Source organism: Esox lucius, chromosome 7, assembly GCF_011004845.1.
Source record: "Esox lucius isolate fEsoLuc1 chromosome 7, fEsoLuc1.pri, whole genome shotgun sequence".
NCBI lineage: Eukaryota > Metazoa > Chordata > Actinopteri > Esociformes > Esocidae > Esox > Esox lucius.
This window is the reverse complement of record NC_047575.1, coordinates 20,128,000-20,143,896: the sequence shown is the minus strand read 5'-3', so window position 1 is coordinate 20,143,896 and position 15,897 is coordinate 20,128,000. Positions and strand designations below refer to the sequence as shown.

At 40.3% G+C, this 15,897-nt stretch overlaps 1 protein-coding gene across 1 annotated transcript; it reads right to left on the bottom strand.

Annotated features, from left to right (window-relative positions):
* Positions 1-682: 682 nt before the first annotated feature.
* ercc6l (excision repair cross-complementation group 6-like) lies at positions 683-15,652 on the bottom strand. Its single transcript, XM_010897109.2, has 3 exons — positions 15,476-15,652; positions 12,373-12,414; positions 683-4,956 (listed from the first exon to the last, which is right to left on the bottom strand). The coding sequence occupies exons 1-3, from the start codon at positions 15,493-15,495 to the stop codon at positions 1,110-1,112; spliced, it is 3,909 nt and encodes a 1,302-aa protein (XP_010895411.1). The 5' UTR covers positions 15,496-15,652; the 3' UTR covers positions 683-1,109.
* Positions 15,653-15,897: the final 245 nt, after the last annotated feature.

The window sequence follows — 15,897 nt, the reverse complement described above, 5'->3', positions numbered from 1 at the left end:
TGGTTCTGAAAGCCATGCGTAATTCATGTTTGAATTTAAAAATGCCATACTCCATATGCATATCAACCTCGAGTATTTCACCTCACCTGTCGCTAAGATCCATGCCCAACAAGGCAACACAGTGTACAGTGTGAAATTTTCTAAGAATACAAACTCCAAATGAGAATGACGTAATGCACTGTAAGTGGAAATACTGCCCATTTCTGTGTTGAGTGCCTAAATTGCTTAGCATAAGAAATAGTAAACACAGATTGAAGACTAAAGTAATACATGTATAGTTATATAAATTTATAATAATTTATCTTTGTATCAGTCCAGTTTTCTCGAGGTTGTGAGTTCCATTCCACAGAGGTCAACACCAAAAAGTACTACTAGAAGTTGCTCTACATAAGAGTCTACTAAATTACTCCAATATATAAATACACCTGGTAGAAGAGTGAAGTTTAATCATTATAGTAAATTTTCAGTTGTACCTTTGCATTGTTGTGTGTTGAAGTTTGAAGACAAGAGCATGGCATTTAATGGCATCCAGCCATTACTATAGACACTGAGTAAAATATGACCCAAGGCAAAAAAATTACACAGCTTCATAAAACATCCAAATCAAACCAAAATAGCAAGCACTAAATGCAATGTCAGTCCTTTTAATTTTGTGAATATTTGTGCAATTTGTGAAAGATAGTGATTTTAATTAGTTTAATAAAGACTTTAATTATTTTACACTTACAAGGACAAATACATCTGGCAAAACAGACATTCTGGTTTCCAGTAATTAGAGCCCCACCAAATGGTCATCTTCTGTAACACTATCAACAACTGCCAATCACTGATATATTTTTTAGATACTGTCAAGCACTCCACAGAAGAACTGCTCTACTAAAATTGTTACAGCAAACTGAACAAAAACAGATAACAGATGAACAATTTGTACATGCATTTATGAATTGCATATATTACATTCAGCTTCCAAAGCCATGGGACAAATACACAATACAGAAAATATTTATTTTAGCCATTTGCTTCAACATGGTTTAACAAGAGAACCCTTTTAAAAAAGACACCACTAAAAGTGATTTATATTTCAAATAAGTTTAACAGAAATTAATATTTCACCTCTTAATTTTATTACTAAGTTGACGGTACAGTTGAATTGTCATTAACTGAATTTCAGGATCACCACTTCTAATGTCAATTGCTTTCAAAAAGAAACTAAGGGCATCATCAAGTTTCCCCTCAGAATAAGACTGTTTTCCCTTTTTTACAAGGTTTTCATACCTTTTCTCTGTCACAGCCAGGATGTTGCTGTTGTTAACCACTTCTGTAGTTTGAAATGAGGCTTCTTTGCCACTTGCACATTGGTCCATTCTTTCAGTAGAAGCAAGTTCAGCATCACCAGTAGATTCTTCCAATGAACTTTCTTCTTCCTCTCCCATTTCAGATTCTTCAGCAACATTCATTGACTCACTTCCACCATCCTCACGGTCCTCTTCATTCTCAGTGTTCAAGGTTTCTCCAATTGGTTCCTCTTCTTCCATCAGAGACACCTCACAAGATCCAGTCACCTCACTTTCCTCACAAGATCCAGTCACCTCACTTTCTTCACAAGATCCAGTCACCTCACTTTCCACACAAGATCCAGTCACCTCGCTTTCATCCTTTGCAGTATCAGCGTGCACCTCTGACACCTCAGCTTCCATATCTTCATCGAGGTCCTCCACATCTTCAATCAAAGAATTTACAAAAGACCGCTTTGAGGCCACAGAGGTGTTCCCACCCAAGCTTTTCCTGGCATTAAAGGAAATCAATCCAGACCTAACTGATTTTGGTGTGGAAGATCCCATTCCTTGCATCTCTAATTCATTGGTCAAGGAATAATGCCTCTCATCTTCCTTGTTCTCCTCAATGTCATCCTCCTCACTATCATAAATCACAGCAGCTCTTTTCTTTTTCCTTGAAGCAATGAACGAATTCTCTACAGAAGTGTCTGCTTCAGAGACATGGGAGTTAAAATCATGGACATCGCCCCCATCCTGTTCAAAGGCATTATTGGCAGGAACAGAAGTATTGTCATCTCCATTTAGGCTTTCATCCATCCCTAGATGAACTCCTGGATTTCCCGGAGACTCTGATTCCTCCTCTGCAAACATATCACCAGCACTGTCTTCTAACTGTAGATTGAAATTTCCTTGAAAAGAATCAAGTTCCAAATCCCCCTTTGTGGATGTTTCTGCATGACTTTCTAAGCTTGTGTTGGACATCTGCAGCAATATAGAAAGTCTTGGATTTTTCAGGGATTTGAAAGGTGTAAGATTTTGGTCCGGTATGGAGTCTTGGTGATATGACAAGTTCTGCAATTTTGAGGAAGAATTTCCATTGTATGGTTTGTCTTGAACTTCAGAGGTAACTAAACTTGAACTATGCTCCCCAGCAACAATATCATTGTTCTCTTCTGATGACACACTGAAAACCTCCTGAACAGAAGTGTCACTTTCCTCAATATTTGATAAAACCTCTTCAAGAGAATGGTCTATGAGAGAAGGATTGCTTTTTAACAACTTTTCCTCAATTGCAGTTGTCACAGTGGGTCCTTCAATCTCAATGCTTTCATCTACAGCAAGATCAATTAATTTGTTACTCAGATTCTGGATATCTTCCTCACCACCAGAAACAAACTGTGTAAGATCCACCATCTCTGGGGAGCAGTTATGGCTAGGGTAGTAGGAACTGGGCTTTTCATCATTTAGCTTCTCAGACAACCCTACAGTGTTGTACTGAGGGGGTTTCCGTAGCCATGCCGGCTCTGTGCTTGACTCAATACTCTCAGCAAGCTGCTGGTGCAACTTAGACTCAGCCTTCATTAGCTCCTGAGCTTTCTGCACCCGGTTCTCTATGTACTGGTGAGATTCCTGATCTTCAGGGTTATCATCATTGTTTTCTACTTCGTGTGAGAACATGAGGTCATGATCAGAGATTCCAAACATCTCCATAGAGTAAAGATGAGCAATGTGTTCATCTAATGTTGGATCTGTGCGTCTTTGTCTTGAGTGCAGTGACTGCAGCTGCAGCTGAGTTGATGAGGATCGAGTGTCTTGTAGCATGAAGAGTTCTTTCAGCTCTTGTTTGCTGAAGTACCGGAACGGATTTTTCTTGTCCCCGGTGGTCTGTCTGATTAAGGAGTCTTTGAAAACTTGTCGTCGGTAGATCTTCTCCTCCACTGTGCCACATGTGATCAATCTGTAGATGACAACATTTTCAGTTTGCCCAATGCGGTAGGCCCGGTCAACAGCCTGGGCATCAGTGGCTGGATTCCAGCTGGGATCAAAAATAACTACTCGGTTTGCTGCCGTCAATGTGAGACCAACACCTCCCACTTGAGTGGTTAGAAGAAAGACTGAGTATTGCTTGTTGGTCTGAAACAGTTCAATGCGCCTCTCTCTTTCTGTAAGGTGAGTTACTGTGCCATCAACTCTGACAATCTTAAAACGCCTGTTAACTAGAACCCGTTGAATGATGTCTAACATCTTTCTTGACTGTGAGAAAACAAGTGTGCGGTGGCCTTCTTCCTTAAGTTTTTCCAAAAGTGCAATGAGAAACATCAGCTTTCCAGATTCTGATATCAGTGTTTCATCAGATATGTTGTCAATTCTCTGGGCAGCAGACTCATTTTCATCTGGTTGAAGGTTTGTGCTTATTCCTTCTTCCAGGCCTAACTGAGCAATAGCCCTGGCAGAAAGAAGTCGTGGATGGTCACACAACTTTTTCAGAATATTCAGTTCTGCCAATGGTGACTTTGTGGTCATGAGCAGCTCCTTGATGTGATCAAGGGAGATAAACTGCTTGTAGATGTCTTCCTGAATTGAGCTCAAGTATGTCCAAATGATAAGGTCATTCTTCCTAGTAAGGTTTGGCATTTCTGCACCACCACCACCACCACCATTCACACATTTATTTTCTTTGTCTTCTGACTGAATGTCTTTTTCTGCATTTTTTATATGATTTCGTGTTTTGCTCTGTACATCTGCCTTTGTCCTCCTTAGAAAGAAGGGATTTATGATGGTCATGAGGTTCTCTGACATTTTAAGCCCAAGGGCTTTCTCACCTGGGGTGGCATCCTTTTCTCTTGCACGGGTGATGGGATTTTCATACTCTGCTTTGAAGGTTTTAGACGTACCAAGGAGTGCCCCTTGACAAGCAAAATCAAAAAGAGCCCACATTTCCCTCAGGTTATTCTGTACAGGAGTGCCAGTAAGAAGTAAACGATTCCTGGCAGGAATAGCATGTGCACTTTTGGCTGTCTTGGTTGAAGAGGTTTTGATCTTGTGTGCCTCATCCAGGATTACATAGTCCCATTTGAATTCTCTGCCATTGTATGATGAGAGAAGCTCCCAGTTTGTGATCAGCATTTGGTATGTAGTAATGATGACACCACCTCTTCTTTGAATCTTCTCTAAATTCCTGTTGCGTTCCACTTTGCTTGTGCCATGAAACTCTTTGACTCTCATTCCCGGAGTCCATTTGGAAAATTCCTTGATCCAGTTCTTGATTAGTGAAGTTGGCATTACAAGCAGGGTATGCTTAACCAAGTCAGCATCATACATGCCAGAAAGAAAGGATATCACCTGGATGGTCTTTCCTAAGCCCATGTCATCAGCTAGGATTCCTCCTGTACGACCATCTCTATGAAGACCATACAAAAAAGCAACTCCTTCTACCTGGTGATCATACAGTTTGTCATAAAGTTCTTTGAAAAGCATTAGACCACTGTTGTTGACATTGACAAAGTCTTCTTCCTCACTCTCTGAGCCTTGCTGCGCCATCTCCTTTATAGCCTCATGAAGTTTCTTTATCCGGCCCATAAGTTTATCACTAGGGTGGATGTCATGTGCCAGCTTGAACAATTCCAAAGACTTCGGTATATTTCCTTGTCTGGCAGCATCTTTTCCCTCACTGATGTACCTTTAAAAAGACAGAAACTTTGTTAATATATTGCATTCCAGGGCTCCAAACTGCGACTAAAATGGTCGCATTTGCAACCAAATATATTTATTTGCGAGTGAAATTTCTGCCAAGGTCGCCATTGGCAACAATACAAATTTACTCCCTTTGATTGTAAAATTTGCATCCTACGTGCATGTTTTATAACCAGTAGCCTATCGCTTCATTTCTTTTGTTAACGTCATTCATTTGTACATAGTCTGGCCCCCTTCTACTATGGCGAAAACTAAAAATGTTCTTGACCGACCACCAAGCCTCATTAGCCGGTTGAAACCGGTTAACTGATTAGTTTAAAATATGCTCTATTTGAAATAACAGCCATTTCGAGCCGCACCTGCAATTTCCGCTCTGTTTGCGCCTCTTATATGCTATTGTCTATGGTTTGCAATGAGACATTTTAATTGTTTATTAATAAACAAGTGTTTTCTGTCGGCTGCAAAGATTAGGTTGACGATAGCCTACTGACTTGCGATCTTTGAAGTAGGCTAGTGAACGTGCAAGAGAGAAATGCACATTTCCTACGGATTAGGCTATATAATCATGGTCAGTGGCAGTGACACTGGCTCAGATTCTGCGTAAAAAAATGTCATTTGACTGTATATAGTTCATAAGTTGGAAGAGGAGAGACATGCACACAACAAGGTGAATAAAAGTAAGTGCATTGTTATGTGGCTCTTAAAAAACTTATTTGGCATCTGTTTTTCCCCCCTATAGGAGCCAATGGCTCCTTAATTGATTTTTTCTTGCATCAATTGCAAGATTGTCATCATTACACCAGCCTAGCTAGTGACATTATTTACATTAGCACTAAATACTGTACCAAACAACCTAGCTATATCAAAAAATAAAGCCTAATTTCTAGGATACATTTTGGCTATTTTCCAGAAGGGACACCCCTATACCATCATTTCCTGTTTATAAACCACGGCGCAGCTAATACAAGGATTTTGAAAACATTTTCAACCACAGCGTTATTACATGGGTGCGGTTAATACACAAGTTTACATTTTTAAAACTGTTTCCACTGGCAAACTTTTTCACAGATGATTGCTTGACCCCGTAGAGGTCTCAGAAACTCATGTAGCAAATATGATACAATTGGTGTTACAGGGCTTTCAAAACTCTTTTATTCAACAAATTAATTTTGGTAACGGCCAAAGACAGCTATTTAATAATAATGTATGTACAATAAATGCGCAAGTCAAAAATGACCTTTCGCCTAAGCCCCTCTTATCTTAGTTACTGTTGTTTCACCTGTCAAGCTGTCCTTTGTAAGCGGCAACTACTGTAAACTGCCAAATACAGAGGGCAAAAGTAGCATATAACGGGTCAGTGTAATTTTTGGGGGGGGGGGAAATACCTCTGCGATATCCTCCAGATCGAGGCATTGCAACATGCAGCGGAAGGATATGTTCACAATATTCAGATAAACAAGGAAGGGGACCCAGTAATTGAAACAATACGTCAATCAAGGAATGAGAAGCCCCATGAACTAAAATGCGACCAGCACAGCCTTGTGCACCAGTCATGCTCTTGCACTGCCAGGTAAGTTCTGTATAAATAGCTATTATTGAACACTTAATCGGTCAACATCATCCTATCAACTTCAGCAGAAAGTCACCTGTTAAAGTTAAGCCTACGAGTGCCCCGACATAAGCTAATATAAGAGGTAGCTAGCTATGTAGCTAATGTAGCAATAGCAAATAAGTCGTATGGTCACGTTAGCGTTACATAATTATTCACTAGACAACAATGTAATGTATAAATATTCACTAAAGCATTTCACCACCCAAGATAATTCACTGTAAATGACTCCCCCCTCTAAACCTTTCAGGTACCAGCTGCAGGTGCCTTAGCGAATGCACACCGTTTCACTATTTTGAGCCTAAACGACAAAAGCTTGACGGACATTTTTCAAGTAGTGATCGGTTGCTAAGGTAGGCTTGGACAAGGTTAGTTTTTGGGAGGGGTTTTGCGAAAGGTCAATTCTCCAGGCAAATGCTGTTTGTACTAGTGATGGTCATTCGAGGCTTCATTAGAGTTATTTCAGCAGCAGGATATTATGCTGGCAGCACTCAGATTTTCTTTATCACAATAAAAGCCTTCATTGAAATGAATAAGGCAATATAGTTAATCTAGTCTGTGAAAAAGAACAGACAAGAATAACATTGGAAAAGACATTAAACAAAATGTACAGACTAGATCAGTGGTTCCCAACCAGGGTTACTAGGACCCCTGGGGGTACTTGGCCTTTCCACAGGGGGTACTTGAAAACACTCATGACACCATAGACTTACTAGTGTAATGAACATGAGGGGGTACTTCAGGGGTACTCCAAGCAGTGCAAATTCTTTTTGGGGGTACAGTAACTGAAAAAGGTTGGGAGCCACTGGACTAGATTGTTAACTAGAGTATCTTATATTTCAATCATGGCTTTTATTTTGAAAAAGAAAATCTGAGTTAGCACTGCTAGCATAATATCCTGCTGCTAGAAGAATGGTAATGGAGCCTCAAATGGCCATCACTAGTTTATACACCGATCAGCTAAAACATGACTACTGACAGGTGAAGTGAAAAACACTGATCATCTCGTTATCATGGCACCTGTCACTGGGTGGGGTATATTAGGCAGCAAGTGAACATTCTGTCCTCAAATGTTGATGTGTTAGAAGCAGGAAAAATGGGCAAGAATCGGAGTGACTTTGACAAGGGCAAATTGTGATGGCTAGACGAAAGGATCAGAGCATCTCCAAAACTGTAGCCCTTGTGGTGTGTTCCCGGTTTGCAGTGGTCAGTACCCATCAAAAGTGGCCCAAGGAAGGAAAAGCACTGAACCGGTGACATGGTCTCACTGATGCACATGGGGAGCGAAGGCTGGCCCGTATGGTCCGATCTAACGGACGAGCAACTATTGCTCAAATTATTGAAAAAGTTAATGCTGGTACTGATAGAAAGGTGTCAGAATACAAAGTGCATTGCAGTTTGTTGCGTATGGGGCCGCGTAGTGCCTACAGTGGGCACATGAGCATCAGAGCAGGAACAGGAAGCAATGGAAGGTGGTGGCCTGGTCTGATGAATCACGTTTCCTTTGATGGCCGGGTGTGTGTGCGCGTCGCTTACCTGGAGAACACATGGCACCAGGATGCAATATGGGAAGGAGGCAAACTGACTGAGGCAGTGTGATGCTTTGGTCAATGTTCTGCTTGGAAACCTTGGGTCCTGTCATTCATGTGGATGTTACCTTGACATGTGCCACCTACCTAAGCATTGTTGCAGACCATGTGCACCCTTTCATGGCAACAATATTCCCTGATGACATGGGCCTCTTTCAGCAGGATAATTTGCCTTGCCACAAAGCAAAAAATGGTTCAGCAATTGTTTGAGAAACACAACAAGTTCAAGGTGTTGACTTGGCCTCCAAATTCCCAATTATCAATCCAATTAAGCATCTGTGGGATGTGCTGGACAAAAAAAAAAGTCAGATCCATGGAGGCCACACCTTGCAACTTACAGGACTTAGGCATGTGGTCATAATGTTATGGCTGGTTGGTGTATTTTGGTGTGGTTAATACTAGGGTTTGTATACACACAAAGCTATAATTAATGGTGCGGTTTATGCACGGTGCCGGTTATAAACAGGGAATTAAGGTAACCATTGGTAGTTTATTCTGCCATCATTTCCAGCTGAAATTAATAATTCAACAACCGGATATCAATATATATAATGTAGCATTTAGGAAGCCTGAACTTAGAACACCACTGGCCTAGACTGAATCTTGCTTTTTTTTGTGTGCAACAGAACACCCATGCAGAAATGGTGCATTCAGTCAATCTTTACATTTCTAACAGCTACATTACCACTATATGCAAATGCCCAAGCACCTCCAAAAACAATGTTCCTATAAAGTGATCTCACCTTGTCAAAATTACGTAATTGTGTGTTTTGCTCTGTACTACTGGCTCTCACCAGAGGGACACTCCAGAAAGTTGGATTATGAATGTATTAATTACAAGCTCAAACCAGAACATGAGCAAAAAGTGTTCAGCTAAAAAACGAGAGAATGAAGTGTAGTCTGATTCAAATCCATGGCAACAAATGCTCTGAAACAAACCGGCTACCATCTAGGTTAAGTGGATCTTATCCAAGTAAATAGATTCTATTCCGTCACAATGGCCTGTCCCCTCGCAGAAAATTCAATTTACATCGAAGTCTTCATTGAGTATTACAAATCGATCCATCTTGAATAGATCATTCTGAATAATAATAATAATTTTTGAACATTATAATTTATACACAGTCAATCACTTACCTGTCAACTAACTCAACACGTACATGTCCAATGTGGTTTCAATGACTATGCAAACTCAGATTATAGAAACTGTGTATTGCTTTGTGATTTATCTAAAATAATATAGTGTTGCTGTCGCAAAAGCCAGATTGGAAGACATTCATAAGGGAAGTAGCATGATAAAATTAACAAATGATCCTAAACACATGGATAATCACTAATACTATTATAATAACAATAATGTTTTTAGGGGTTAAAAGTTTATATCTGTAGTACTTGAAAACTGCATTTCTTTATTTGCTCAATAACAAGAAAAGGAACCAGGCAAGCCTAGTTCCGCTGGCGGACGATTAGAAAAGATGAATGTTGTTGCCCACGATGGATTCGAACCAGGGTCTATGTAACAGGCTGTGTCTTTAACCACTACGCCACTAAGCGATCATGTGGCTTCGACGTTCCTAAACTCGTATCACCGAACAACACAGAAACCATCTCTTCTAACGTAAAAAGTTGTGGCTGATTGTGCTAGCATTTTGAGTTAAGAAATTAATGAAACAAAAGTCTAATGACAGCATACCCTTCTCTGGTTTCTTATTAATGACAACATCTATGGGAATACAGTAATAGGCTTTTATCAGTTAGATTTTGTGATATTTACACAAATATTATTGTTAAAGAAACACGCCTGTTCAGCGGCTGCTACAGTAATTTAAAAGAAGGCTGTCAACAGCATAATTTATTTTTTTGACTATACACCATTAAGCATTGTGTTAAACTGGCTCACGTTTCTTATTAAGTTAACTTCCACCACAAATAGCATCAATGGACTGTATGGCTTTTGCCACTGGCCGTTTTAATATTTGATTAGCCTGTAATTGGCCTACTAGTGTCTACTTACTACTTGGAAGAGTCATAAGAATTGAACAGTTGCTAGTGAGACTGAAGATAAACTTTACACTGCCAAAGCCATTTCATTTCATGGCACAACAACGTTCTTTTTTCTTTCATTCATGAATGACATTGATACATTAACTATCAATATAGGCGACGATAAGTGACTTTTCATCAAGTTAATACACGAGAGAATCGTGGAAACCCCTCTTTTACTGCTCAAGGGGTTGTAGCCTATAAGACCCCAAAAAGCATGCACGGATGCGTACTTCACCAGAAATAGTCACAATATAAACAAGCGTGTAGCCAGCAAAGACTATTTTGGACAAATCCTAATGACTACTTTGTTTGGGCCATGCGAGGATCAAACCCCGGTCCACTGCATGGCAGTCCGCGTCTCCAACCACTACGCTATTTAACAATGGGTAGTCAGTCAGTCAGGCACTCATTAAGAGACATTCGCTCTTCTTGGTATAAAATATTATACAGAGCACTAATACTAATGATATTAACTGTCAAGGCAATAGGTAGGCCCATTGCACAGCCAACATAGGAATGGGGTTTTATTCAATTCACAAAGTGCCTTTAATGACAACATGTATTCAATAGTTCTGACCCAATGGACGCAAATGGATAGAAACTAGGTATAGGAACATCATGGAACTTATTTAGGAGAAACATCAACATGGTTATTGCAGCGTGATATGAAGCAGAACAACATTCCAAGATCTTTGATAGACAAAATCATTCTTGAAATCCCAAACCTGATCTCTACCATGCAAAGTAAAAACATAAACAAGATCCAGAAACTCTACCATCTTCTCTGGGCCCGAACTCATTTAAGATGGACTGATGCAAAGTGGAGAATTGTCCTGTGATCTGACAAATTATGGATTCCTTCGGAATAAAGAGAAGGACCATCCAGCTTCTTATCAGCACATAGTTCAAAAGCCAGCATCTGTGATGGCATGGGTGACTTGCACATCTGGTAAGGCACCAATAATGCTGAACAATATATACAGGTTTTGGAACAACATATGCTGCTTTTTTTTTAAATGTGTTGCTGGCATCAAATAAAAAATGGGTATATATATATATAGGGATAAATGATTGGCATACCATTACATTCTGTTTTTATTTGCATTCTATGCAGCGTCCCATCGTTTTTGGAAACGGGGTTGTATATAAATATATTTGATTTTCCCGCCCTACTAATTTCAAAATGGACAATAAGAGACAATGGGTTTATTTTATCACAACTACACCACATTAGGTGATATAATGATGAAATAAAATCTAAGACAGCTTTCGTCAGCTGTTCGACCAGAGGTGAAAGAGTACACTGATGAGCCAAAACATTATGACCACCAGCCTAATATGCTGTTGGACCAAAACAGCGCAGACCAGCCAAGGCATGGATGCTACAAGGCACTTGTGGTGTCCTGTGGTATCTGGCACCAAGACATTAGTAGTAGATCCTTCAAGTCCCATAAGCTGTGAGGTGGAGCCGCCATGGATCATACATGTTGGTCCAGCTCATCCCACAGATGCTCAATAGGATTGAGATCTGGGGAATCTGGAGACCAGGGCAACAACCCCTTCCCGAAAAATGTGTGCAGTGTGACAGGCAGTGTTGCCAGGTTAAGCAAAAAAATTCTAAACTACTCAAAACCATCTTCAAATGCCTAAAAACTAGCCCAACTATTGTTGATGCACAATACTGACTATTTTACCTGTGTGGGAAAAGTAGCCCAATAGCATGAAAACTGCAAATATGGCAACCCTGGTGACAGGACTCATTATCCTGCTGAAATCGATGAGCCTTGGGCACCCAACACCCTGTTACTGTTTTGTGGTTGGTCCCTCCTTGGACCACTGTTAGTAGGTATTCACCACTGCTGACCGGGAGCACCTCACAAGCCTTGCCGTTTCAAAGATGCTCAGACACAGTTTTCTGGCCATGAAAATGTTACCCTTGTCAAAGTCGCTCAGGTCTTTACTCCTGTACATTTCTCCTGCATCCAACACGTTGACTTCGAGAACTGAATGTACGCTTAAACCTTGACCTTGACAAACCTTCTTAGGAGATGATCAACATTATTCACTTCACCCGTGAGTGGTCATAATGTTTTGTCTCAGTGTATATAAAGTGCGTTATATTGGGGGGAGTGTTGCTGTCATTCACACAATACAGTACCTCTGGTAGGTCTCCATCCCCTCGTTGTCCATTGATAATGACCTTAAAGAACAGAAACATAAGCACTGTTATTAGTAACAGCTGTGACATTAGCTTTGGGTGACTGCTTTGAGAATTTAACTTGAGTAAGCAAGTCATGATGAGTGTTGAGCTGGACAGCAAAGCATACAGCTGTAGCATGGCTAACAAAATACAACATAGATGGCAGTCAGAGTGAATTATAACAGCATTTTAACGGCAATTCATGGAAATTGTGGAAATAAACAATACATTGCTAAAAAAAGTGGCAGTAACTGCATGGAGTGGAAACAAACATCTTTGGTGAAAACGGGTTGATTAGCAAGGGTTAATAAAACAAGCAACACTAGTAATGTTAGTTATCATAGCTAAGTTACCTGTAAAGTTAATTATCCACACATTCACCCAGTGACCAACAAAAGTGCTCATGGGCGTATTCAACTAGCGTTAATGTCCATTTCATTCGATTTTTCAGAAAGCCCACGTGAAATGTGAGTAAAGTGACATTGCATATTCGTATAGTATACTGTATAGCCCTACTTGCTTATGATAAATAGCATTATTAGTGTTTGATTAAAGTGCAAGCAGATCGATAACAGTCAGCTTCCATTCACAGAGAGTGTCATTATGAGCAAGAGGAAGGGTGGCAGTGACATTCGTCAGTTTTTGGGCAGCCTCAGAAAAGAAAGAAAGGAAGCAGAGAGCAGTGAGAAAATGAGCACCAGTCAGATGATCGAAGTAGTCTATACAGTAGCACAAAAGGTGGGGTCAATGTTTCTTGATTTTAATCACTGCCACCCAGATCAAAAATGGTTATTAATCAATTTCTGAACATCATGGCAAAAAACCCTTGTTTACTGATATTTCTTTCATGTTCACCCAGAGGCATTCAGAGTACAGAGAGGGAGAGAAAGATTGCCCACAGGGTAGGGAGAGCAGGTGGAGGTGAGTGAGAAAAGGAGAAAATATAGATGACTGATCTGATATTGACGTGTTGGTGCATAATGAATGTTGGCACAACTGAGGTTAGGCACAGGCAGGGTGCAAAATTTACTTTTTGGCTTACCAGTCATGGTCATGGCGTGCCCGTAGGTCATGGCGATTTACCAGCCAGAAAATATAAATTTCTTTTTACTATTGCAATTTGCTATTAGTAGTGTTTAGCACGTCATCTTGGTCACGTATGCAATTCTTAATCAATAGTATAGTAGTGGGCAGTAATAATGGTAGTAACATTAACTGTATTGAGAAATATGAATTCAACTGTTTCAACACTAATGTGTAACACATTAGAATGAATGAACTCAGGGGTATTCACGTTCAAGTGCAAGAAGGATCATTCATTACTGACTTAATCACAGTGACATGGTGAGCTCTCGTGAAATAATACATTCTCCAGTTTCATGGTTATAGTGCCAACAACGAAAGAAATGCCTCTGCGCTTCTCCTTTGCGTTGACACACTGCAAAACACAACCCCCTCCTTGAACTCTAGCCATATCCTTGGAACACCATTGTATCGCCATCAGAAATTCCTCATTATTTTCAGTGGATTAGATAACGAGGGGGCACTTGCATAAGCCATGGTAGGAGTGGTCTCCTCGGCCTGAACGGTTTGTTTTTTCTTTGTTGGGGCTCCACTCCCGCAGTAAACCTCCACATGATGGCTGGGTTAGCTTAAACTGACAATAAGTCGACCTACCTCAGGTTTTAGCTACTGTATAACAAAATAAATGCTGTTTGATGTTTCAACTGCTAATTTAGGGCACAGGTACCACTGAGGTTAGATTTAGGGCACAGGTACCACTGAGGTTAGATTTAGGGCACAGGTACCACTGAGGTTAGATTTAGGGCACAGGTACCACTGAGGTTAGATTTAGGGCACAGGTACCACTGAGGTTAGATTTAGGGCACAGGTACCACTGAGGTTAGATTTAGGGCACAGGTACCACTGAGGTTAGATTTAGGGCACAGGTACCACTGAGGTTAGATTTAGGGCACAGGTACCACTGAGGTTAGATTTAGGGCACAGGTACCACTGAGGTTAGATTTAGGGCACAGGTACCACTGAGGTTAGATTTAGGGCACAGGTACCACTGAGGTTAGATTTAGGGCACAGGTACCACTGAGGTTAGATTTAGGGCACAGGTACCACTGAGGTTAGATTTAGGGCACAGGTACCACTGAGGTTAGATTTAGGGCACAGGTACCACTGAGGTTAGATTTAGGGCACAGGTACCACTGAGGTTAGATTTAGGGCACAGGTACCACTGAGGTTAGATTTAGGGCACAGGTACCACTGAGGTTAGATTTAGGGCACAGGTACCACTGAGGTTAGATTTAGGGCACAGGTACCACTGAGGTTAGATTTAGGGCACAGGTACCACTGAGGTTAGATTTAGGGCACAGGTACCACTGAGGTTAGATTTAGGGCACAGGTACCACTGAGGTTAGGGTTAGGTCAAAGGGTGGAGAATATTCTTTGGACTAGGGTAACCAACTAACTACAGGTCAGTTGCAATGATAGTCCTAGAGCAACATAAACTATGATGTTGTAGGAACAACACCAACACAGCGATATCAGATTGTGTGAAAATTCTAGGGGGGACACTCAGAACCTGGCCCGATTTAGCGCCCCCCCCCGTTACTCCCAGGTCGTTGGTGGAAATGATAACTGGTTGTTGAAACAACTGGTATTTTTTTTTTTTCATGTCTCATATTGAACTAAATAATCCAGTGACAAAGACTATCCTTTCTACATCAATATTACTTGTATTTTAAGGTTAAGGACACTGAGATTAATTACAACATTTTTTAATTTAAATTTTCAGTTTTACACTAGTTAATTAAAACCATTTGGCCTTACCTTTAGGTTACCGATTGAATTCATGCGATTAACTTTCGTTAGCTAAAATGTAATAATACAATACTGTAACTAACGTTTAAAAGCAACATACTTACTGTTCTCAATAATATCGGTAGCTAGGTAGCTTAGCAGCTAATATTAGGTGTACAGGATGCAGCTCAAACTAACCTCTAGCTAGAGAAAACTACATGGCTCAGCAATTTGTTTCTCAATAACTTACTTCTCCGATATTTCCGACATCACCTGAATCTGTTATTCGCCTTTAAGGTTCCAGATTGATGTTTTGCTGGGCTTATTATTTTATTTCTGTATTGATGGATGTTTTAGAGTCTTCCAGCGTTTAACGTTACCCGCCTGATTTTTCTAATTTCGGACATGCGCTGTGTGTGTAGATTTTTAGAACACCTATTGGTTGATTGCGCCAGAGCCGTTGAAAAAGTATTTCCGGGTCTTGGTATTTTGGAATATTTAAAAATAAAAGTGGGATTAAAAACGTGTACCAATGTCAAATAAAATTACTGATATTCATATTGCATATTGCGCAAAAACTGTTACACATGCGACAGAAACTGTTTTCAAGGAAATGCTCTGGAGAGTGTGTACAGTCAACATATGAAATGAAATCATGGAGCAATCAGTAAT

What these genes read in the sequence shown, in the direction of transcription:
- ercc6l (XM_010897109.2), bottom strand. Translation starts at nt 15,495, where the DNA reads ATGTCGGAAATATCGGAGAA. An exon ending in ATGTCGGAAATATCGGAGAA is followed by an intron (nt 12,415 to 15,475) that starts GTAAGTTATTGA and finishes CTGTTCTTTAAG; the next exon opens with GTCATTATCAATGGACAACG. An exon ending in GGGATGGAGACCTACCAGAG is followed by an intron (nt 4,957 to 12,372) that starts GTACTGTATTGT and finishes GTCTTTTTAAAG; the next exon opens with GTACATCAGTGAGGGAAAAG.